Below are 22824 nucleotides of genomic sequence, written 5' to 3' on the forward strand. Positions count from 1 at the left end.
AATATCAGTGGTATTTGTAGTGGACGTCAAGCACGTTAAGCATGACTTAATCACTTTAATTGGCCAGGTATGTGCACACATGTAAGGAATTTGGCTCTGGTTTTACACTGGTCTCAATGTATATACACAGACATTAAAAAAACAGTAAAACAAGAGAGCAGAGTGCAAAGGATGTTAAAATAAATACAATGTATAGCAGGTTGCTTTATGTACATGTGGTAGGCGGATGTGACAGTGTATACAGGATGAACAGCATGAGTAGACTGCGTGTGAGTGATGATGCTTAAATGTTTTAAAGGCCAAAGCTGAATTTAAACAGTGAGAATAAATAATTTACAGATACAGTGGAAGTTATTTGCACAGGGATCGTTCCTGACACTGTGTCTGGTGTTAACTGTACAACAGAGTGATGGCCTGTGGGAAGAAACTGGAGCTGAAGTTTGCTTTGGCCAAGTTTCAGGTACAGAATCAACAAGGAAATGGTGAAGGTGTCACAGTATTGGTCACATCTCACCTAACCCAAGCACATGGGTATGTAATTGAATCATGCTTTGAATTTTAAAGGTCCCATGTTCCATACTTTTCTGGTGTTTTATTTGAAGTTTTGAGAATATACTTGTAGTTATAAGTACCAAAAACCATCTTAAAATAGTTTTTCATTTCCTCTCTCACTCTTCTCTCTGGAGTTTGAGGAAGAATAGTGCCTTTTGTTGTGTTTTTGTCTCTGATTGTCTGCACAGCCAAGCCTTGATTGGCTGTATCCCGGGTGTATCCTACCCAGACAGTGAATCTGGATTGGCCGTGCTGGAGGCGTGGCTGAAGGTGGTGAACTTGTGAAATTACAAACTTACAGAAGTCCTGATGACTCATTTAAAGGCACAGTTTCCTGAATACGAGCTGCGTGCATTTCTATGTAGTAATTATGTAGTACCCAGACATCCTTTAGAATAATAATACTACTTTGCTGAGGCCTTTCTGTATGGAGTTTGCATGTTCTCCCCGTGTCTGCATCACTTCTCTCAGGAAACTTTGGCTCCATGGTTCAAAGATATGCAGTTAACAGGTTAGTTGGTGACTCTAAATTGCCTCTCGCCTAATGTCAGCTGGGATCAACTCCAGCACCTGCAACCCTGATAAGGATATAATAACAATAACATTAATACGAATAATAATGGAAATCTCACTTTCTACAATATGTAACCTTTAAATCACAATATTGTTCATGTGACTAATCAATCAGACTTTATTCATACAGCACTTTTCATGCTTCTCTTACAAAAGCACAATAAAAACTGTGGAAGCACCATCTCATCATCTTGCAGTGAGGAAACACTGGAGGGTGATTAAAGACACATTAAACTAAACTAAACTCACATAAAAATAAAATATAACCCATTAAAAATGCAGAATGGTAAAATAGTAAAACTAAATTGTAAAAATTGCTTGATAAAATTGAATAAAAGTATCTCGGCTGCCCTCAGGTCTTCAGGGAGGCTGTTCCACAGACGTGGACCACAGTGAGAAAATGACGCCTCAACATGGGTTTTCATTCTGCCTCAACATCTGTGCTGGGACTGAATGAAAATCCTCATTGGGTAGCTGACTGTGTCTGTATTCTGTGATAGGCTAGTCACAGCGCCCCTCTCCTACACACATACAGATGTATTGTGTTGCACTCTACTCACTTACACACAGAATAGCTCTCTGTCTCTCCCTCAGTCACTCAGGTTCGTTAACGTTTAGGGTTTCTTCAGCTTCAGGTTTGTTTTTACTTCAGTTTGTACTTACTTATTAACCAGTAGAGTTCTGGTAAACCTGGGTTCGTTTAGACGTGGTGCTTGGTAGAATGCGACTCACGTTGCGTCTCTGCCTGTCGGACACACACTCTCTCTCGCTCTATCTCTCTTTCTCTCTCTCTCTCAGTGCCGGTCCTGGCCACATATGCGCCCTGGGCGAGATAATTCATATGGTTAACAGATACAGATAATGCTGTTATAAGATTCTAAATGCAGGACTTTTACTCATAGCTGAATATTTTTCATTATTATATTACTTTTACTGCATTAAAACAGTTTGATCCACAGATGTGCAGGGAGGCCATGTGAGGCAGCCTTTTATTTTGAAGTTGACTGCCGAACTGAGTTCCGGTGGTTAAGCTCGGCTCGGCTCGGCTCGGCTCGGCTCAGTAAGTTTGTATTTCGTGCTGTATTCCGCCGCTTGGAGTGCTGTTAGATATCGTAGCCTTGAGTTGTGGCACTTTGGTTTACTCTACCCGACTCCAGTGGCATGTCTTCGGCTGCGGACCACCTTCTTGTAGCCTCGGAGCTACTCGGTTAGCTCCGTGTGGCCGCCGATGAGAGCAGCCGCTCGGGCTACAGCCACGGAATGCCCCGGAGAAAGAAGAACGGCCAGAGCCCGGCCAGGGTGCCCGGCGGCGGGCCACCAGAGGGGGGAAGCCTCGGTCACAGCGCGGGTTACCGACTACTACCTCAGGGATTTGACGGCGCAATGGCGAGCAGCTCCGTCAAAGAGGAAATCGTGACAAGCATGCAGGAGATGTTCTCACACCTGGACCCTGAAGTTATTTACATCGTGCTGTCCGAGTGTGACTTTAAAGGTAGAGCTAAAAAAAAACAAGAAACCTGCTGTGTGACTCAGTTAGCTGATGGCCTGTTGTGACATTACTTTACAGTGAAAGCCCCATGTGTGTTATGATGACCCTCTCCCACCTGTTGTACCTGTTTACCTGAGCTCCAGCCCCCCAACACATGTGGTGGAAGACAGATGCTGTCTCAGTAAATGAGAATTAAAAAGCAGACTTTTGTTTAGATTAATCACATGGCTGGCTGGTGTGATCAGTACAGGCACAAAGAAATCAGATCTCCACTGTCATGTGAACTGGGAGTAATTCCCATTACACACACCTGGATTTAAAAGTATTACAGCAGTTGTGTTGTTGTTGTTGTTGTTGTTGTTGTAGTAATATGAAATGTAATGCATGGTTGTTGGTTGGTTGTGTTTGTAGCATTGCTGTGGCGTGTTTTGTTTTGTTTATTCTTATTTGATCACACACAGGTGGTAGATGGATTATGATAAATCTGTGCGTTGCTACAATTTAAATTTTTTTTTAATTTTGAGCACGAGGGTTTCTTGGTTCGAACCTCGGCCGGGAACTTTCTGTGTGGAGTTTTTGCATGATATTTTTTATTGAAGCCATTTTTCATGTATGCAGAAAAGAATCAGAGTCACTTTATTTTACAGGTGCACACACACACAAGGAATTTGACTCACTGTGCTCTCAATCGTACATACAGGTATAGACATAAGTATAGTTAAAAGACAAGGGACGTGACAGGTAAGCACATCAAACATAAAAACATAAAAATAACTATATACATAAAAGATATATTTGCATAAATATTGATATGTGTAACTAACAAAAAAGAAAAGAAAGGATCAAACAGCCCCCAAACTCAACTCAGCTCAACCCTGGTACGCTGAAAATAAACATTTGAATGAGTTCACGCCTGGTGATATCTGAAAAGCAAAATAAAATATAATCAAGTGATGTATGAGGTCCCAGGAGCTGGTTTTATACTGACGTACTAGGTGATGTGATGATGGTAGTAAGGCCAGAACAAAGCCACACAGCTTCTCTTCTCACTCTGAATACGTTTCTTTTTTAAAGAGTGCTGTAGGATGTTAAGTCATTTATTGTCTCTGAGATGGAGGAAGCAATGGTTTCCAATTCAAAATACACTTCTACCCACAAGTAATATGAAATATTTTGCATGTTCTCCAGCGTGGGTTCTCTCCAGGCTCGCTCCCACAGTCCAAAGACGTTAACAGGTTAATTAGTGACTCTAAATTGCCTGTGAGTGTGATTGTTTGTCTCTACGTGGCCTGTGATGAACTGCCGACTTATCCTGCCAGAGTCAGCTGGGATAGGCTCCGGCCCCTCCGTGACCCTGATGAAGATAAGCGGTTACAGATAATGGATTATTTTTTTTTTGCATTGTTCTGTGTGAGTTCATCATGCTGGAAATCATTAAATCATGAGTTGTCATGGTTACAGACTCACTCTCGTTTTGTTTTCTGTCTGTGTCCTAGTTGAAAATGCGATGGACTCTCTCTTGGAGCTGTCCAGAGCTGCTGAAGTTGAAGCCCCCACACTTCCTCCTCCTCCTGTCTCTGGCTTTGAGCGCACAGCCGCTGCCCTGCTCAGCCCACGCCACTTTTCTGAACCTAGACCCGACACAGACTCCTCCAGAACACAGCAGCAGGAGCTGCTGCCCTCCTCTCCTCCCTCTGCCAACCTCCTGACAGAAGAGCTCGACCTGCTAGTCGATCAGGAGCTACAGACACTAACTACGCAGCGAGATGTTAAGGAGGCACGCCACACCAGCCAGTATTTATCCTCTTTTCCTCCTCCACCACCGTTCCCACAGCAGGTCCTCCCTGAGCTGCTTCAGACCAGCATGCAGCCTGGATCTAGAGGGCCCTCTGGTGCCCTGGAGGAGCATATTTCTGGGACTTCCTCTCCTCTTGACGAGCTCAGCACTTGGGAAGACGACACCGCTGGGCAGGAGCAGCAGCAGCAGCAGCAGCAGCAGTCGATGGTGGATCTTAAACATCTGATGGCAGAAACGCCTGCAGACAAGCCGAAACCTCCTTTGGACCTGGCAGCTTCAGGGCGTCCCTCGGCTTTTCAGGTGTATAAAAAGCAAGAGCCGTCACACACTCTTTCAGACACGCTGCCTTCTAAAGGGATAGTCGGAGGAGCGAGATCTAAGATGGTGAATCAGGAGCAGCTTGGCTACACGCCACCACCCTGGAACCTGCAGGCACCGGTCTTTTCCCCCCGTATCCATGGAAACCAGGGGCCAACATTCATAACCCCCGTGGCTCCAAACTGGTCCAGCCAACCCTGGCTGAGTCAGGGCCCTGTAGGCCAGGCCCCTCTCAAACCTTCTGCTATTATTCCCAAGTCCTGGGCCATGCCTGCTCCTCGGCCTCCTGCCCAGTCCAGCAGGCTTCGTCTGGAAGGGAAGGTCCTCGTGCTGCTGCGTGGTGCTCCTGGATCTGGCAAGTCAACCTTGGCAAGGTAAGAATGTTTGGATACTCCAACACTAATGCACTTTGCTCTCTAGTAGCGTATGCTGCTCAGATAGTTACAGCCAGCAGTGTGGAGGCTTGGTTGTACGCCAGTAATACCAGAATAAAACTCAACCATCAACTGGAGCTCATTTGGCTTGCAAACTTTATTTTTAACAAGCCAAGAAATCACAGGCACGCTTGTTCGCTCTTGTTTCGCCGGCTTGTTATTGAGCCTTTGACACGCGAGGCATTGCATGGCCAGGCACCCTTCACCACAGTGAGAGGCCGCGGGTTATTAGAGTGGAGACTTCTGGCTGTGCCAAGGTCATAGATGAAAAGTAAAACTGGTAACACTTTGGCTGTCGAAAGAGCCTCCTGGGAAATATCAGAGAAGGCGAATGAGTGAAAAACGTCCTTCTTTTCTCCATGTTGTTGATCAGCTGCTGGTTTTGTTATTGTGTATGTTCCTCCGTGACCTTGTATAAAACAATAATAAAAAAAGATACTTCAGCATGTTCCCTTTGGTTGTTGTAGAATAAAAAATATTAGCTGTTTATTTAGTTTCACTTTCCTACTTTTCTATTATGTTCATTTAGCACAGTAACCTGTGTTAAACCCAAATTCACAACAGCCTAACTATGTAATTTATTGTCTTACATACATAACAACAAGCATATCGAAGAATTAGGAATTAGTTTGAGATATTTTGTGAACGAGTTTGATTTGGGCGTGGTTATACTTCTGTGAACTAATCCTAAAAAGAGTCCACGTCAGTTGTCAAGCTGCTTTGAAGCCAGCCGTGCCAAAAGAAAAACCAGCTTTGCTGCATTTAGTTTGATAAATAAACTCATAAGCTATCCAGGAAGGAAATATTCTTACGCTTGGTTTCCTTATTAAACAGAAAAACTTCCATGTTAAACTCATGATAACTGTTCCAACAATCACCAGCTCTGGTTTGCTTGACATAAATCCTCAATTCACAGAGTGATATGTGAGAATATTCTGGTAAAAATACTGTTTTTGTTAAAGGAAGGTGGTTTGGTGTCTTCATAGAGAGAGTGTTGATAACGGCCTCACTTCCCCGTAACACAGAGCTGTGTGTCGGCATCGTAAAGTGGTGAAAGTATTCAAAATAAGGCGAAACACTTGAACTGATGTTGATCGTTTTTGGTGGCTAGAATAGTTTTGTTTCTCCTCCGTCCACAGCGGTACGCTGCTTAGCTTTGACTAAACTGAAAGTTGTGAAAGTTTATTTTTTACTCAACTCTCGTTGATGCTTAACGAGACACAATAAGCCACATTTCCAGAAGCTTTAATGTCAACATTACAACCTGTGTGTGTGCAGCCAGCCATGAGATGATTAACCACAAAAGAGATACATTTAAAACAGCCACTGTTGCTCATGAGTCATGGGCGTTTACTACAGTTATCACAATCTGTCTTTACCTGTGTGTGTGTTTGTGTGTGTCTGCAGAGCCTTTGTCGAGCATAATCCAGGTGGAGTTAAACTGAGCACCGATGACTATTTCACTCGTCATGGGGAATATTGGTTTGACCCCTCAGCTCTGGGGGAGGCCCACGAGTGGAACCATCAACGAGGTAAACACAAACACACACACACAGTTTTATAATTAATTGATACATATGTAAATTCTGATTTTAAGTACTGTTTTTCTTTTTGTTCCTTATAGCCAAAGAGGCTTTTGAAAGAGGCGCTAACCCAATCATCATCGACAACACCAACTTGCAGGGCTGGGAGATGAGACCCTATGTGGTTCAGGTCAGTCAGCTCGCCTCTCGAATGGACTGAAACGATTCTGCCGCAGCCCTAATTTCTCTGGAGATAAGGCTCACAAAACATCTAATTAATGCTCCTATATTGAGCCTGTATTGGTCCTCTATCTGTCTTAGGCGCTGAAACATGGATACAAGATTCTGTTCCGAGAGCCGGACACTTGGTGGAAGAACAAACCCAGAGAACTGGAGAGGTGAGAGAGATAGAGGAAATACTCCAGCTTCTGTTTTTAACGTACAGCGTCGACTAAATGATTTTTGTTTGCACATAAATCCACTGTTGTATCTTGATTCTGTTTTATGTGCAGACGCACCAAACATAAAGTGCCGGTGGACAAAATCCGACGCATGCTCGACGGATACGAGCGCTACGTCACTATCCAGTCCATCATGGGTTCACAGCGCCCTCCTCTGGAGAACAGAGGCTCACAGTGAGTGCTGGTGTTCTGCAGTTTTGGAGTAACTGTAACTAAATAATTATGAAGTATTACAATAGTCAGCTGTGCAGGTATATTGCATTTAAAGACATTGTCACTTAGTTTCAAGCCACACAGCATGTGTTGATAAAGGAGGAATTTATGCATAATCAACATTTTACAGCTGAAATGCAGAGGAATTGACAATTAGACAAACTGTCAACTAGGGACATGGACAAGATTTTTATTGACAACTGATGAAACTTGAGTTATTTAAAACAATCATTTCATTATTTGTCGTTTCACTGCACCGAGCCCTTGAAAAAATTTATTTCATTTGACATATAGTCAAATAAAGGTGAAATTGACATCTAAAAGTTAAGTTTTAAGTTAGTTTCATCAGTTTATATCAGTGATGCACGGGTCCATGTTTGATCGACATGCACCGACCGACGTTTTAAACTAACCCGCCCGAACTCGGACCGCAGCAAATAATTGTGAAATATTGTACCCAACCCGCTCCCTGACCCGCATTTTAAAAAGTAGTCTATACTTTCTCTACCACCTGTAGAGCTCGTGGCATCTTCGCGCCAGTTATTCAGCCAATAAAGTCTGTGTATTTCACAAAAAATTTTGTCTACTACATAAATTACAAAACTTTACTCGGCATCTTTATTTGAAATGACCCGACCAACCGCGACCCGAATATCATATTGCTTGGTGACTCGTGACCGCGGGGCACCCGCTCAATTTGGATCAACCCATCACTGGTTTATATTACCTGATATAAAAAGAATTGTGCTTAAAATAAAGGAACATGTACATTTATGCACATCTAATAAACATGAATGCTTAATCAGGCATGATGTTGTTGTGCACACATTGTCAGTTATGTTGTTTCCACCTTTCGTATGTCTCTTGTTTCCTCCAGGCTGGTGTCTTCTGGAGCTCCTTGTCCTGACCTTGTCGGTCCGCCTGGATTGACAGATGGATGTAAGAAGTCTCAGCTGTTTTCCTCCCTCCCTGATGTGTCATCTATTGGTCGTTCTAGTGAGGTGGGACAGTCGGAGGACGGCGCCCACAAATCTACAGAGTCTCTCAATTTCCAACCGACTCAAAGACTCACGGAAAACCCTGAAGTGTCCAACAGGGACGATGACATTGATTTGGGGGATCTGGATTCAGAGTTGGACGCTCAGTTAGAGCTGAATCATCCAATAGGAGATCAGAGAATACCCGACTGTATCGTAGAATCAGTGATGAATGAAGATCACCGCGGGGAGGAAGTGCCCGTGGCTTTCTCCGAGTCTATCGGACAGAGAGTGAGGAGAGAGAGGCCGAGCAGGAGGTCTGCTTTTGACAGGCTGCAGCCTGCAGATCTGGTGAAAGATACTAACCCATCAGAGAGTGAGGCGAAGGAGAAAGAAAAGACAAAGGAAGAGGATGAGGGTGGAGAGAAGGGGATGTTGGATTTTGTAGGAGATTGGCCGTCTGAAGGGTCCCTCGGGCAGCGTCAGGTGAGGAGAAGAGAGCGCCACAAAGAAGGAAACAGCAAGGAAGCTGAAGGCGTGTCTCAAGAAGACAAACACACAAAAGAGTTTCAGAAGCTTCTCGATCTGATTCAGACAGGCGTGCCTCCCGATTGTACCGGCTCTTCCTGCTCGTCCTCCTTTTCCCTAATCTCTGAAGAGGAAGTGGAGAAAGAAGAGGAGGCGGGTGGCAGGTTTGAGGAATCTAGTGAGAAGAGGGAAGAAAGCATGAGCAGGGTTAACAGCGCCAGAGGTGAATTACCTGACTGTGTGTTAGACTGGAAGGCAGCTGAATCTTGCAAGATCAGGGAATTGAGAATTGATGACTGGGAGGGACTTAAAACTGAAAATAAAGCGAGTGCTACCACAGGAGATGATACGCTGGAGACCGTGGAGCTGAAATCAACCGACCCAACAGATCCCCACACAACTGTAGAGGCAAACGTATGCCATGATGGAGCGGGAAGCCTTGACGTTGAAGTTGAGGTTGGTACAGAGCCTTGTTCTGGTCCTGCTGACGTGGACGTGAATGACTGCACGGAGAATGAGTCGAAAGCTGAGGCTGAGATCAGTGAAGCGTGTCAGAGTCCTGTGTGCGAGGGCTCTGTGGAGGCAGAGAGCGGTGCTTTCAGTGGAGGCAGTCAGGAGAGGAAGCAGCGTCAGGGTCGCAGATCGGGGAAACAGTGCAAACTTGCCCTCACGTTTACGCAAAACCGCCCCGCTTCTCCACCAAATACTTTCGAAAGTCCCAACACCGCTGCCGAACCCCTCAACAGCACTCAGAATACCATTAGCGCAGACGTTGAACCTAACTTAAATACTAAAACCAGCCTTAGCCTTGAACCAAATCTTGACCTGTTAACAGAGACACACCTGCAGCCTCCTTCCCCCTGTCCTCTGGCAGATGAAGGCTTCTCCACCCAGACAGAACCTCAAGACTTCGCCCTTCTTTGGCGTCTGAATCGTCAAGACGGCGCCGATAACGCAGCTGTCACAGGTGACGTTAAAGTCCTGTCCGGCGACTCCTCTCGCTTCGTACCGGAGCTGTCCTCTGTCGTGTCTGCAGCTGTTGCGGTTAATGCGTCTGGACACAGAGAGGTGCCCTACCGGGTGGTGCACGAGAAGGGCACACAGGTGGAGGAGAAAGAGTTCGGGGTAACTCAAGACCGACTCGAGAGCCTGCGCATCCTCAGCCGCCATTTTAAACTGGTTAGTTTCGATACGTTGGAAGATCTGTATGACAAATGCTATCAGGACCTAGAATGGACCACCAACCTCTTGCTGGACTCTGGAGAGAGGTTCTTCAGAGACGAGGATGGTGTTGAAGAGGATCTTGCCATCACACCCGTTTTGTGTGGAGCTTTAGGCAAAGCTGAAGACACAACGGCAAGTCCTGATGTGTCAGACGGGCATCACTCTGAAGATCGGCCAACAGGGATCGAGGAGGGGACTCAGCAGTCAACCTCTGGGACCGTGAACGGGTCAGATCAGAACTCAAATAAGGCTGATGCGAGAAGTTTCGGAGATGCGGCTCATTCTGACACAGCCGCACAAACAGACCTCAGTCTTCCTCAAGCAGACCGAGGTGGTGACGCCGAACACAAAGTGGCATCCGAAGCTGACCTAATAGGCGGCGCTTGGGGTGGCAGCTCTGACGACGGAGTGATAATCGAAGAGTCGAGAGTCGAGAGCGAGGAGGAGATGGCTAGCATGGACACGGCCAACCAGCTGCTGCTGGCTGAGCTGGACAAGATGGAGAGGGAGGAGAGAGCTGAAAGGAGACTCGTGGAGGAGAGAAGGAGCCGACACCTGGACATCCAGAGTGTGGAGCTGAAACTACCCACTGAGGTGGCACTACAGCTGACTGAGCTGTTTGGACCTGTCGGAGTAGACCCAGGTAACTAACACACAGGTTGCTAAATCTAATCCCACAACAAAAACATCATTATTTGTGGTGGAGTAGGTTGTAACGTGGGAACGCATTGTATCATTCTCTCGATGTAGTAAAACCTGATCTCTGCTTATACACCGATCAGCCATATCATTGTGTTATCATTGTGTGGGTCCAAAAAACAGCCCTGACCCTTCGATGCATGGACTTCATTAGACCTCTGAAGGTGTGCTGTGGTATCTGGCACCAAGATGTTAGCTGCAAATCATTTAAGTCCTGTAGATCTGAACGCACTTTGTTTGGAACATATTGAAGCATTTAGGCTTCATGAGTTGTTGAACAATAAATCTTTTTTTTCTGGTGCTCAGAACCGACATAAACGTTTCTGTCCTCGTCTGTTCAGGTTCATGCTCCACTGATGACTACGCAGTGCAGATGGACCTGAACCTGGCTAAACTGCTCCATCAGAAATGGAAGGAAACCATCCAGGTGAGTTCGTTAAAGCACCTTTTAATCTATATTATAATTGTAATGATTTATCAAAGTGTGAAAGGGGTCGCTTGGAGTGATGAATCCGCAGCTCCTCTGGCCTTCAGGCAGCTTCATAGTGTGTTTCAGTTCATTGTAACTCATTGTAACGTGACTCTGGTTGAGACTCTGGTGCCCTCAAGTGGCCAAAAAACATCAGTTATTGCAGGTTTAATGACTAACGGTGATATTTTACCATCATATATATTATCCATGAAGTTATTAATCTACACTGATAATCTAATCTACTATGAGGGAGTCAAAGTGGGTTTATGTAAATGTTTCTTTTTTTACAGGAAAGGCAGAGACAAGCAACTCTTTCTTTTCATTTGCTTCAGGAAAGTAAGTGCACGTTTACACACATCACAGAGATAAACACAAGCTTTTACTTGAATATACCGGATGGAAACTTAAAGAAATAAATGTGTCATTATAAAAATAAAAGTCCACTGAAATAAATAAAAACATTTTTTAAATAAAAACATTTATTTATTGAACTTCACTGACTTATATTTATATTTACATGTATTGATATGTTTATTGCCTTATTTATGTATTCTGTAATCCTGTTTGTTTGTTTATTTATTTATTTGTATCGACTAAAATGTCATTCCATCATTTCCTCATGTTGTTATCACGACCGCTGATTGTTGACCTTTGAATGTTTAGGCTCAGTACACTGGGGTGACTCACAGTCTAACAAATCTGGTCCACGGACACAGCCGGCACATTTCCTGATCAGCGCTGACGGTTACTCGTCAATGGACAGCCAATCAGAGGCCAGCAGTCAGCTGCCATTCATGGACCACTGGAACGTGTCCCGGCCTCACATCTCTCTCAGAGACATCATAAAGGAGGAGCAGGCTTTGCAGGAGAACGTGGAGAAGGTAACGGACACGTGTTCCACCTGCAGACTTCAGTGTTTTCTGTCACGCCGACATCTTGGACAATAACATCCTCGCTTGTTCTTTCAGACCAGACAAAATCGTGCAGAGCTGGACCGACGTGACGGAGCCACCCTGTTGAAAGAGAACCAACTGTACGCCCTCTTCCCCAACATTGACAGACATTTCCTCCAGGACATCTTCAGAGACAACAAGTGAGAAACTTTGAATCAGATCTGTTTCCATCCTAAAGTTCATAATGTGAAGGCGCTGACTATCTTGTGTTTCTCGTTGCGTAGTTACAGCCTGACACAGACAGAGTTGTTTCTTCGCTCTATACTGGACGAGGAGCCCGTCAAGACGGTGGTCGCTCCGGAGGCGCCTCGGCTCGACCACCAGAGAGCAGCCAGCAAGGAGAGAGAAAAGGTATCCACGAACACAGAGAGAGAGAGGAACAAACACATGGATTTCACATTTGTAACACGAGTGTTGGGTAGGCTCATGTATTATACATCTTGACCTCTGTGTCCTTATTTGTTTTCCTCAACGCTCCCTTTTAGCAAAAGTTTGTCTGCAATACATCACAACTGACCTGTTCCACTCATATTTAGCCGTTTGTGTCACTTCTCTTGTCAGAGGCAGAAGCCCCCTGAGGCGATCGTACCCAACTATCAGGACACGGAGGACCCAGAGTACGAGGACTTCAGGGCCGAGGCCAGCCTGCACAGGAGCCGACAGCTCGAGAGCTTCTCCAAGGCTGCCGAGGCCTACAAGCAAGGACGCAAAGATGTGGCTTCGTTTTATGCACAACAGGTGAGGAGCTAAATGTTTTAATTCAGCTTTTCTCTCTATTCAATTCTCTGCTCACAGTACATTAATTTGTTTGTCTCTGTCGTAGGGACAACTGCACGGAAAGCGGATGCATGAGGCCAATCGGCGCGCAGCGGTTCAGATTTTTGAGAGGCGCAACTCATCGCTGCTGCCCAGTAACATCCTGGATCTTCACGGGCTGCATGTTGATGAAGCGCTGGAGCATCTTGCGCAGGTCTTAGAGGACAAAACCACAGGTAATGAACAGCATACTGTACTGCGTGAACTCAGTATGAGTGCAGAAGGAGGGAGGGACATTTTTGACATCTTATTACTAGACTATAAATCTTCATTCCAGCTTGATTACATGTCTCTCTGGAATGTGTGTAACAGGTGAAACATTTCTAGGTACGGGCTCAGCTGTGTGTTACTAAATGCTGATTAGGATAGTCCAGGCTACAGTAACAAATGAAGCACATATGTTTTATTTGGCCTTGTCTCGTCTCGCATGTAAAAAACCAAGCGAGGCTGGCTCCAGAAGTGAGTCAGTCTCCATAAGTCCCCATGTCCAAATGTCCAACTTCACAGCAGAAATAAACATGTCTACAGCCTGGTACAAAAAACAGTTTTGGTCTCTGTAATTGAATTTATATACAACTCACCTGTTCACATTATATTAAAGCTTAAAGTTATGCAGGATTAAGAGCGTGCACGCTTTGATTGACTGTGTCGTTACAGGAGGCTTGTTTTAGCAACCAGGCTTCATTCAGCCCGCCTCCATATTTAGATCCGCAACAGCTCTTCAGAAACTCTAATTCAAAAACACCCGATACACTTAGGGAATTTTTGCCGATCGTTTTGCGTGAGTTTTATGTCTTTAATGAGATGAAAGTAGAGAGATGACAGGAAATGATATGACATGTGTAACGGGCATCAATATATCGAAAAATATAAACTCTAAAATCGTGCTTACACCCTCGATAAGAGAGATGATCGATGTGACAAAGCACAGAAATTACCATAAAGTATAAAGGTAACACCAAATAAGAAAATATTTCATGTTTTACTGAATGTATATAAATGCAGAGCCCTCTGTCTGCTTCTACGAGAGTTTCTCCTGGATTCTCACATGCATAAGAATTGCTCACTTTTATTGTATTTTGCAGGATCAATGTGTCTAATACATGTTAGCAGTTCAAAATCATGTTTATAATCAACTCTCAATCAGTGTTAAGTGTGTTTTTACAACAGCTTAAAGGGGGCCCGGTGTCTCTAGGACCTGAACAGAACACCAGGGTCCAGCTGTGAGTCTGAATCTGTTACTGAGCTTTGTTGGGTGGGTTTGTAAAACAGTGTTGCAACATTACATCTAACATCTAACACGTACGCTTGCAGGAGTTGTGTGTTCCTGCCCTCCTCGAAGTGTGTGCTCTCTGCCTCTGTTAACTGTGTGTGTGTGTGTGTGTTCTCCTCTGGCCTCTTTCTGTGTAGACTGTGAGCAGGGTCTATGTCGACCTCAACTCTCTGTCATCACAGGAAGAGGGAACCACAGCCTGGGGGGCGTGGCCCGCATCCGCCCCGCCGTTATAGACTACCTCACCAGCAAACACTACAGGTACACACACACACACACATATGTACACACACACACACACATGCACACACGTGTTCATCCTCACCCACCTTTTCTCCTATCTCTGTATCTCGCAGGTTCACTGAGCCAAAGCCAGGTCTCGTGTTAGTCTCTTTGAAGTGACATGAACTTTGGTTTATTGGATTCAAGCTGCTCCGGAGGACAACACACACAACACTCTCTTTTTAGACTCCTGCAACGCCACACACACACACACACACACACACACACACACCGTTAATACAGTGTGAATTCAGTATGATGCACTCCTCTTTTCTTACATCTGTCAGTTATTTTTGGTACTTTTGTTTTGTACTTGTACTCTCTCTTTTTCTTAATCAGCCACTACACATTTAATTTAATCTTAAACTTGGTCAAATTGAGGTTAATTTTAGTCTTAATTCAGATCTTAATACAAGGTTTAAAAAAAAAAAGGTAGCTGAATTGGTGTGAAACACATATAAGATATTTTTATGCATCTGTATAGCTTGAACATTTGTATATTTTTATATTTAAAAAGTATTTTATACTGCTGTGTATTTGATTCATCTATATGTCATTTTAAAGAGTATGAACATAAGGTATTCAAACATTGACTAATCTGAATATGTGCAAAGATTTTATGGAACTTTAATTGGATCAGCTTGGAGGACGATCTCAAGGCATCTTTGTGTTTTAATCTGACGCTTATTCTGCATGTAATGCCACACAAACGCGTTGAAGGAAGAGAGTTTTCCCTGTTAAAGTGAGCTGAAGCTCTCCAGACGATCAAAAGGCCGTTAAATAGTTAAACCACCCTTCACTGTGAGTCCTGCTGCAGCCCGTCTCCTTTGTCTAGCAGCTGTACGTCCTTGAGTCTTAACCAAGCTTAGCTGCTAATGTATTGATATTTAAACTCAGGTAAGATTCAACAATGTTTTCTTTTTCGAGGCCAGTCAATTTTCCAACTTTTCTTTTCTTTTCTTTTTTAAACACATTGTGCCAAATGTCGTAGCAGGTGTAATCCTCAGGTTGTTACACGACTTTTGTAGGTTTAAAGCCGCTTCTGTTTTTCTATCTGCAGGATATTTTTCTGATCTTTTACTGACTGTACAGAGCGAGAACACATTAATTGTAAAGAGAAATTTGTATTTTTTTGTATTGTATTTTATCTATTTGTTGAAATGGTTTTTACAGAGAATGTTGTATTATTGAATAAAATCGTAGATGTTTCCATCCTAAGACTTTGTGTGCGGGTGAACGTTTTTTTGTCTTGCTTTTGAACAACAATCTGTAATATGTTGACCAATTTGGATACATAGTGAACATGTGTGGCATCATTTGAGGACTTCCTCTACAAAAGGGTTACACAACGTTTTATAAACATGAGCAGTAGTACTCCCAAAGCTTCAGGATTCAGTGTGTTTAACATTTAATACATTTCTACATACATGTACACATTTATATACCATATATTGTGTGTATAATCCGTACAATCAGGGTCATCTTGAATTGGAGGTGGTCGTTTTACCACAAGTGTAAAGTTAGATGTTTTTAAAAAAAAAATCTTTTATCTGGGCCAGCTGTGTCAGACAAAATGTTACAAATCCACAGCAGAAAAAAAAAAAGCACCCGTACGTATCTCGGAGCACAGCTGCAGTGGGGGAGGCGAGCAGCAGAAACACCTCCAGACTCATCGAGCGGATGTGTTTTACTTTTCTTTTCTGTCGTTGCTCCGACACTTCACTTCACCAGCCTCGGCTGTTACACGGCTGCCAGAATACTTCACCTCCTCATCTGTTTCTGTCCCAGACTAATACAGACTTGAGCTGTTTTTAGTGTATCCACTAATTTAAAGTTGTATTATAGTTAATATCGAACCTTTTGTGGAGTTTAAAGACTTTTTTTTTTTTTGTCTGAGCTGTGAAGTCTTCAAAGGCGGCAGCCTGCATCCGCCCGTTAAAGATTGAGAAGACTGACAAGAAAGGTAAATTGTCTTTTTCTTTGTCCTCGTTTGTGTTGTCTTGATATCTATATATAGATATGTTCTGTTGCTGAGGCCTTCTTTGTTCATGTTTTATTCATAAGTATCAATAAACATTTAAATATTCTGTTTGGAAATGTAATAAGACTCCGTAATGTGACCAAAAACCTAAATTTTAAACTTTAAAATGAGAAAGTGAGGCCTGTAGCATGTGTTTCATCTCTCACTAGGACAAAAACCTAATTATGAATGCGTAAAATAACGTTTTTATGTAAACTACATGCACATGCACTAAGGGTTTGATTCAGTTTCTCTTACTTAATTTATTTATGAATTAAAGCTCTGAATGTTTAAAAGTAAGACTTCCTCTTGTGAGATCATTCAGAAAGTTCAATTGTGGAAAAAACACACTGAATCAAGTGTCCCATGTACGCTGTGGAGATGGAGGTCTTTCCATTTAGATGACTGTGTGTGAGTGTGTGTGTCATGGCAGGTGGTTTTGAGGTTATGACTTGTTACCTCTCGTATTTTAATATAACTGTCAAACTTTTTAGTTTAATGCACCAGGCGTAATCAGAAACGACGAGCAGATTCAGTTCATCATATTAGAAAAACATCAATGTTAACGTCTGTCAAACAATGACCCTCAGAGACGTCTTCATACATTGTCAGATGTTCGTTTATGGCAGAATTGGGACTGATTATGAGGGTGATTCATTGGAGTAAATGGAGACAGACAGGTCATAAGTACGAGATAATACAGCGACCATGGATAAGTTGTAAGTGAGCCCCTGTTAGAGCCTTCAGGATCAAGCTGTGAATTCTGGGTCACACCCAAACACACGAAAATCTACTTCCGCCTTCAACCAGCACTTTGTTTTACATTAAATACTTTATACTTTCTCTGTAAATACAAACGATGAATGTTACAAAAACCGACGTAGGTTTTTGTCTGTCACATTCAGTCCTCTAGCAGAACGCTAACTTAAATATTGTTTAAGCAGATATTTATGATGTAAACGTATTCTAGTAAGACCCATGCTGCCGTCGTCCTCCATGATAGAGGCTACATGTTGTATGAGAGGAATACGTCAGTGTAGATGACGTTAAATGAGCTTTTTGCTGAAGCGTATCGGCGTCTAACCGATCCGTCTTTTAAAAAAAAGTACTAGTACATGTGTCGTAACACATCCTCTGTTCGTCTCTCTTCCTCAGTAGATTCCCCGTCCTCAACTCTGAGAAGTTAGATCTGTTTCGACAGAATGACGGCCTTCAAGATCGTCCAAGAGAAAGACCAGGACCTGAACCGATCGAGGCCCGAGCCAAGAGGGTGAGACGAGCTGAGAGGGCACAAAATGAAGTGTGTATAAAGGTCACTGCTTCTGCTCTATATGCTCTATATGAGAGAGACATTTTTAAGGTCAACAAGGCCACTGAAGTCTTCAGGATTGGAGTTACCACGAGTTACGGGATACCAATCGCCTGCTATGAAAACTACCAACTGTATGCTGATCCCTACCTCCTGAACCACCCCTGAGAAGTTTTTTAACCAAACCACAAACGTCTAGAGGAGTAAGACTGTCAGACCAACCATGAACGGCCTGACGGAGATGTCGGTGAAGTGCGTCCTGGTCGGGGACAGCGCAGTTGGCAAGACGGCCCTGCTGGTCCGCTTCACCTCAGAGACTTTCCCGGACACCTACAAGCCCACAGTGTTTGAGAACACAGGGGTGGAGGTGTACATGGACGGGGTTCAGATCAGCCTGGGGCTGTGGGATACGGCGGGCAACGACAACTTTCGACAGATCCGACCGAGATCTTACCAGCACGCCGACGTTGTTCTCATTTGCTACTCCGTGGCCAACCCGAACTCGCTGGCCAACGTCCAACATAAGTGGATCGCTGAGGTTCGAGAGTACCTGCCCAAGGTGCCGGTGTTGGTCGTGGCCACCCAGACGGATCTGCGGGAGTTTGGGGCGTATCGGGGGAACTGTATCACAGCGGCTGAGGGCAGACAAGTGGCTCATGAAGTCCACGCTAAAGGCTATCTAGAGTGCTCATCCTTGAGCAACCGCGGCGTCCAACAGGTGTTTGAGTATGCGGTGCGGATGGCCGTGAACCAGGCCAAAAAGCAGGCCAGGCGACGCATGTTCAGCATGAACCAGTGCAAGGTCTTTTGACCCTTGACCTTGACTTGGCGGGCACCTGACCATTCGTAAAACGACTTTTCCAATAAGACGGCTTGTCTTAGCGTGCTGTTCAAACTCAGAGAGGGGTGGAGGTACAAGAATCCACGTTTCTTACGTACATAAGGTTATTTTTCACTAACGGGGTGCCCTGGCCTCCCCTAAACTCAAACCTTGTTTAGAAATGAGATTACGGTGATTTAATCAAGACCCTAACAGACACCTCATGCAGATATACACAGGTGGAAGCTGTGTAGCTTTGTGTGACTGAGGTGGAGACATAAAGTTCATGTTTGATTCTTGTTTTGTAAGTGAACCGCAGTGCATCACACGGAGGAATTTCAAACATCATCAGATTATGAACTTTTTGCTGTGAAAGGACTTTTTTTTTGATTGAAAGCATTTGAAGCTTTAATACATGACACAACATATAATTTCTCAAAGAGGGAAGTATCCTAATATCTCAGTTTGTGGTTGGATCAGCAAATAAACTTTTGAATTCCAGCGTATGATAAATAAAACGTGCCTTTTACTACCATGAAAGAAATGACGCAACCAAGTCATTTTTTTTTACAGTATGATTTCCACACGTGTCAGAAACAAACAAGTCTACTCTCGTGCTCCTAAAACTTTTATTAATATGAATTAAGTAAATAATGGTGAGTGCATGTTGGCATTTGTCTGGGCTGCATCGGGCCCTACATACAAAATATTATCCATTATTCCTGTAGAGAAGAAAACATTTCATTAGACGAGACCAGGAAATAAACTGTCAGTAGGTCAAAGGGTAGACAAACATGTCTGCTGGTTTCTCTACGTTAAATGTGTATTTTATATATATAAATCTGTCAAATCTATTTAAAACATGACTGTTTTTGTATTGTTTGAAATGTTTACTCAGACACCGGCTGTATTAAAATCACTGAGGGTTGGTAGAAGATCCAAACATGTACGAAAGAAATTACTAGAACAAAGTAAAGGGACATTTTAACCGGTACAGTGGATTACTTGTGCATTGTATTATTATTTCTAAAACCTATAAGACGAATATTAATACACGACCTGTGTTGCTACCTGTGTGTCTTACAAACTGTCCCTGTTGTTACTTTCCATGAATTAAAACTAAGGATTTAACATTGGCAGAGTATTGTTTTATTTATATCTGTATTGTTTTTTTTGTTTGTTTGTTTTTTACCCCTGACTCAATATAATATCTAAAACTGGAAAAATCATTTAATAATCTGGAAAAGTTTAAAATATATCCAGTCATTTTTATTCAATATAATATTCAGTATATCTTTTTAAAGGAGTTTACGTTGGATTTGAATATAAGCGTGCGTTTATAATGAAAGCACTCTTGATGAACTCTGTCCAATAAACTCTATAAGAATCATAAAAGTCAGAATTTAAACACTTTGCGTATGAACATCCGGTGTACTTCATACTATATGTATTGTCTCATATATTTTGGCCACGTTCAAACAGATTTTATGTATGTGCTATCAAAAACATATACAGTATGGGATATTAAGCTACCATTTGTCAGATGTATGTATGAAATCTGTACGATAATACGCACTAACACATACAAATCTGTACATTTTCGCAAAATATTATTCTAACTGTGAGCTGTTCTTTCAGACATATGTGTTGTATGTCTGTATATACGTCATTCATGCTTAATAGGATGGCAAAACATGACAATAACAGTTGCAGACTTTATAAAAATATAATTTTCTCTGTGAAAAAGACGCAAATATTGCAAGAAACAGCTCAGTCATTGAGAACAACGCATAATTATCACACAGACACACGATAGATAAGAGGTAATTATATCATCGTCAAGTCAGTTTTATTTGTTTTAACCCAAATCACAAACTTACCTTAGATAGCTTTAAGACCTGCATATGGTCTATCCTCAGTATCTACAGTATATATGTCTGTAAACGCGTCATACGTCGGTCTGTATGTCTGTTCAGGGGTTTGAATATACACAAGGAAATAAAGTCTGTGTGACAGAACTAGATTTATTGTAGCTGAACCAATGAAAAGCTCAAAAAATGACGACCAGGAACAGAAAAGGAAAACGCTCGAGCTGTTGCACATTTGTCTGCCTTGTGTGGTGTTCAAAGCTGCTGAGGATGAGAGACACAAAACAGGCTTTTCAAGGATACGCTGAAAAACAGCTAACCACATCCCAGCACACACACACACACACACATTGTACAGTCAAACTTACACACAGCGACTACGAGTTACTCTGTCATTTCTCAGTTGTCTTATACAATAACTCGTTCAAGTCTCTTACACATTACATACACACAGTCACACTCATATTTAAAGGTCATGACATACACAGGAACCTCAGACCACCTGAACACAGTGTGGACTTTATGAGACACTTGACAAAAATCCCCAAACTTCCCAGAGCACGATGAAACATCTAAGTATCGGATATATAATAAGCTGTAATAGTACCTAAAATAATTACAATTATATTGTCTTTTTGTTCATTTAGGACAGTTCTACTGAACTCGAGGGTCGCCAAGAAGTTTGTTGAGTAAAATAAAATAAGATATTGTGGTGAGCGGTGCAGAGGGAGACAGGAAGCTGCTTTCAGCGATGTCGGCCTTTTAATGAAATCCAACACACTCAAAAAACACTATACCATGAGGTACATGTGTTTTTATACATCTTAACATATATTCCTATCTGTCACTGCTCTGTTAGGCCTGAATCAGACTGTTGCTGCTGCTTGTTTTAATAAATCTAAAAGCAAAGATTCAAACTAAACTTACATTGGTTGTTGCGTTTGTGAGCAAAGAAACTGTGAAAAGTTGAGAACCTTTGGTTTAGGACGCTGAAGGCTGTGCCGCACCACTTTATTCACTTTTGTTGAGTTTAATCGCATGATCAGAAGTCAGTCGTCGTTTAAATGCTTTCGGTAACACTGTTGGTAATAGCTGAGTTACAAGTGACAAAGAGAAACGCTTCACTTTGAGAGCTGAACATTGTCTGACTGCCTGCTGTGGCCAGATCTCTCATCTCTCGTTAAGCTCGCTCTCCCACAACTACCACAATGCCATATCCCTCTCTCTCTCTCTCTCTCTCTCTCTCTCTGTCTCTGTCTATCTCTCTGTCTCTCTTTACATCACTCTCCCACACTCACACACACACACTGTACACAGATACAGAAGTGCTCTCAGCGGAGCCACTTCACAGTCAGTGGGTAGCGGTTGTTCTGACTTCTCGAGGGCCTCTGATGTGTTATCCAGGGAGCTGTTTTCACAGCAGACATTTTGACATGTCAGCAGAGGAATACACGTCGAACTAATGATTAATTATTTCATTCAGGTGTTCATTGACGAGGCCTAGAGGTGCAGCTAAATGGAACAGAGCCGTCGTTAATGTCATCAGCCTCGTTTAAACATTTTTCTGCTAATTATGTATCAACCAATCCCACCTCAACCGCAGCGATGGAAGGTAACTAAGTACTAAACTAGACTTTATTGATCCCACACAAGGGAAATTCTCTTGGTGCAGCATTAGAACGCAAGGTGGATAAGAAAAGTGCTCAAATAAATAAAATAAAATAAAATAAGATATGCACAGAAATAATTGTACTGTACACACACAATATATAACATATAACAGGAAGTGTTGTCACAAAAAGATGGTTTAGATTTTACAGACGGAGGTAACTGTACAGTGTAAATAAATAAATAAATTAATATAATGAAGGACTTGGACTCCCTTGAATATTCATCATATATATATATATATATATATATATATATTAATATATATATATATTTAAATATATATATATATATCATCATACTTATATATATTTCAAATATAAGCTTTGCAGATTCAGAGCGATAATAATAAAATAACTAATTTAATTATAATTTATTATTTATAACAGGATAAGATGAAAACTTTATAGATCACTGGGATACTTTTGATATTTAAATATATTCTGATTATAAGAGTTTTATAATAGGTTATAATAGATTTGTATCTTTTTATACACACTAGTACTGCAACTTTTACTTCAGTAAAATCTGCATACTTCTAAAGTATGAACAGT

General features: G+C 42.5%; 2 protein-coding genes across 3 annotated transcripts; both read left to right on the plus strand.

Annotated features, from left to right (window-relative positions):
• The first annotated feature begins 2121 nt into the window (after positions 1-2121).
• n4bp2 (NEDD4 binding protein 2) lies at positions 2122-14885 on the plus strand. Its single transcript, XM_027276751.1, has 16 exons — positions 2122-2617; positions 4111-5104; positions 6572-6696; positions 6789-6877; positions 7009-7085; positions 7200-7322; positions 8239-10733; positions 11131-11216; positions 11552-11597; positions 11925-12142; positions 12230-12354; positions 12439-12565; positions 12776-12952; positions 13038-13206; positions 14441-14564; positions 14660-14885. Exons 1-16 carry the CDS (start codon positions 2386-2388, stop codon positions 14703-14705), a joined length of 5253 nt encoding a protein of 1750 aa, XP_027132552.1. The 5' UTR covers positions 2122-2385; the 3' UTR covers positions 14706-14885.
• Positions 14886-16273: 1388 nt separating this feature from the next.
• rhoh (ras homolog family member H) lies at positions 16274-19887 on the plus strand. 2 transcript variants are annotated; one of them, XM_019266186.2, is made up of 2 exons: positions 16274-16548; positions 17761-19887. In XM_019266186.2, exon 2 carries the CDS (start codon positions 18138-18140, stop codon positions 18723-18725), a length of 588 nt encoding a protein of 195 aa, XP_019121731.1. In that variant the 5' UTR covers positions 16274-16548; positions 17761-18137; the 3' UTR covers positions 18726-19887. The 2 variants fall into 2 exon arrangements, with proteins under 2 accessions (XP_019121731.1, XP_010748914.1); XM_010750612.3 differs by having other exon boundaries at positions 17764-19887.
• Positions 19888-22824: the final 2937 nt, after the last annotated feature.

The sequence above is a fragment of the Larimichthys crocea genome, unplaced genomic scaffold (assembly GCF_000972845.2).
Source record: "Larimichthys crocea isolate SSNF unplaced genomic scaffold, L_crocea_2.0 scaffold539, whole genome shotgun sequence".
In the NCBI taxonomy this organism is placed as follows: Eukaryota; Metazoa; Chordata; class Actinopteri; family Sciaenidae; genus Larimichthys; species Larimichthys crocea.

Coding starts and splice junctions, on each gene's coding strand:
- n4bp2 (XM_027276751.1), top strand. CDS start 2,386: ATGCCCCGGAGAAAGAAGAACGGCCAGAGCCCGGCCAGGGTGCCCGGC. Junction 2,618..4,110: donor GTCCGAGTGTGACTTTAAAG/GTAGAGCTAAAA, acceptor TCTGTGTCCTAG/TTGAAAATGCGATGGACTCT. Junction 12,953..13,037: donor CTTCGTTTTATGCACAACAG/GTGAGGAGCTAA, acceptor TCTCTGTCGTAG/GGACAACTGCACGGAAAGCG.
- rhoh (XM_019266186.2), top strand. CDS start 18,138: ATGAACGGCCTGACGGAGATGTCGGTGAAGTGCGTCCTGGTCGGGGAC.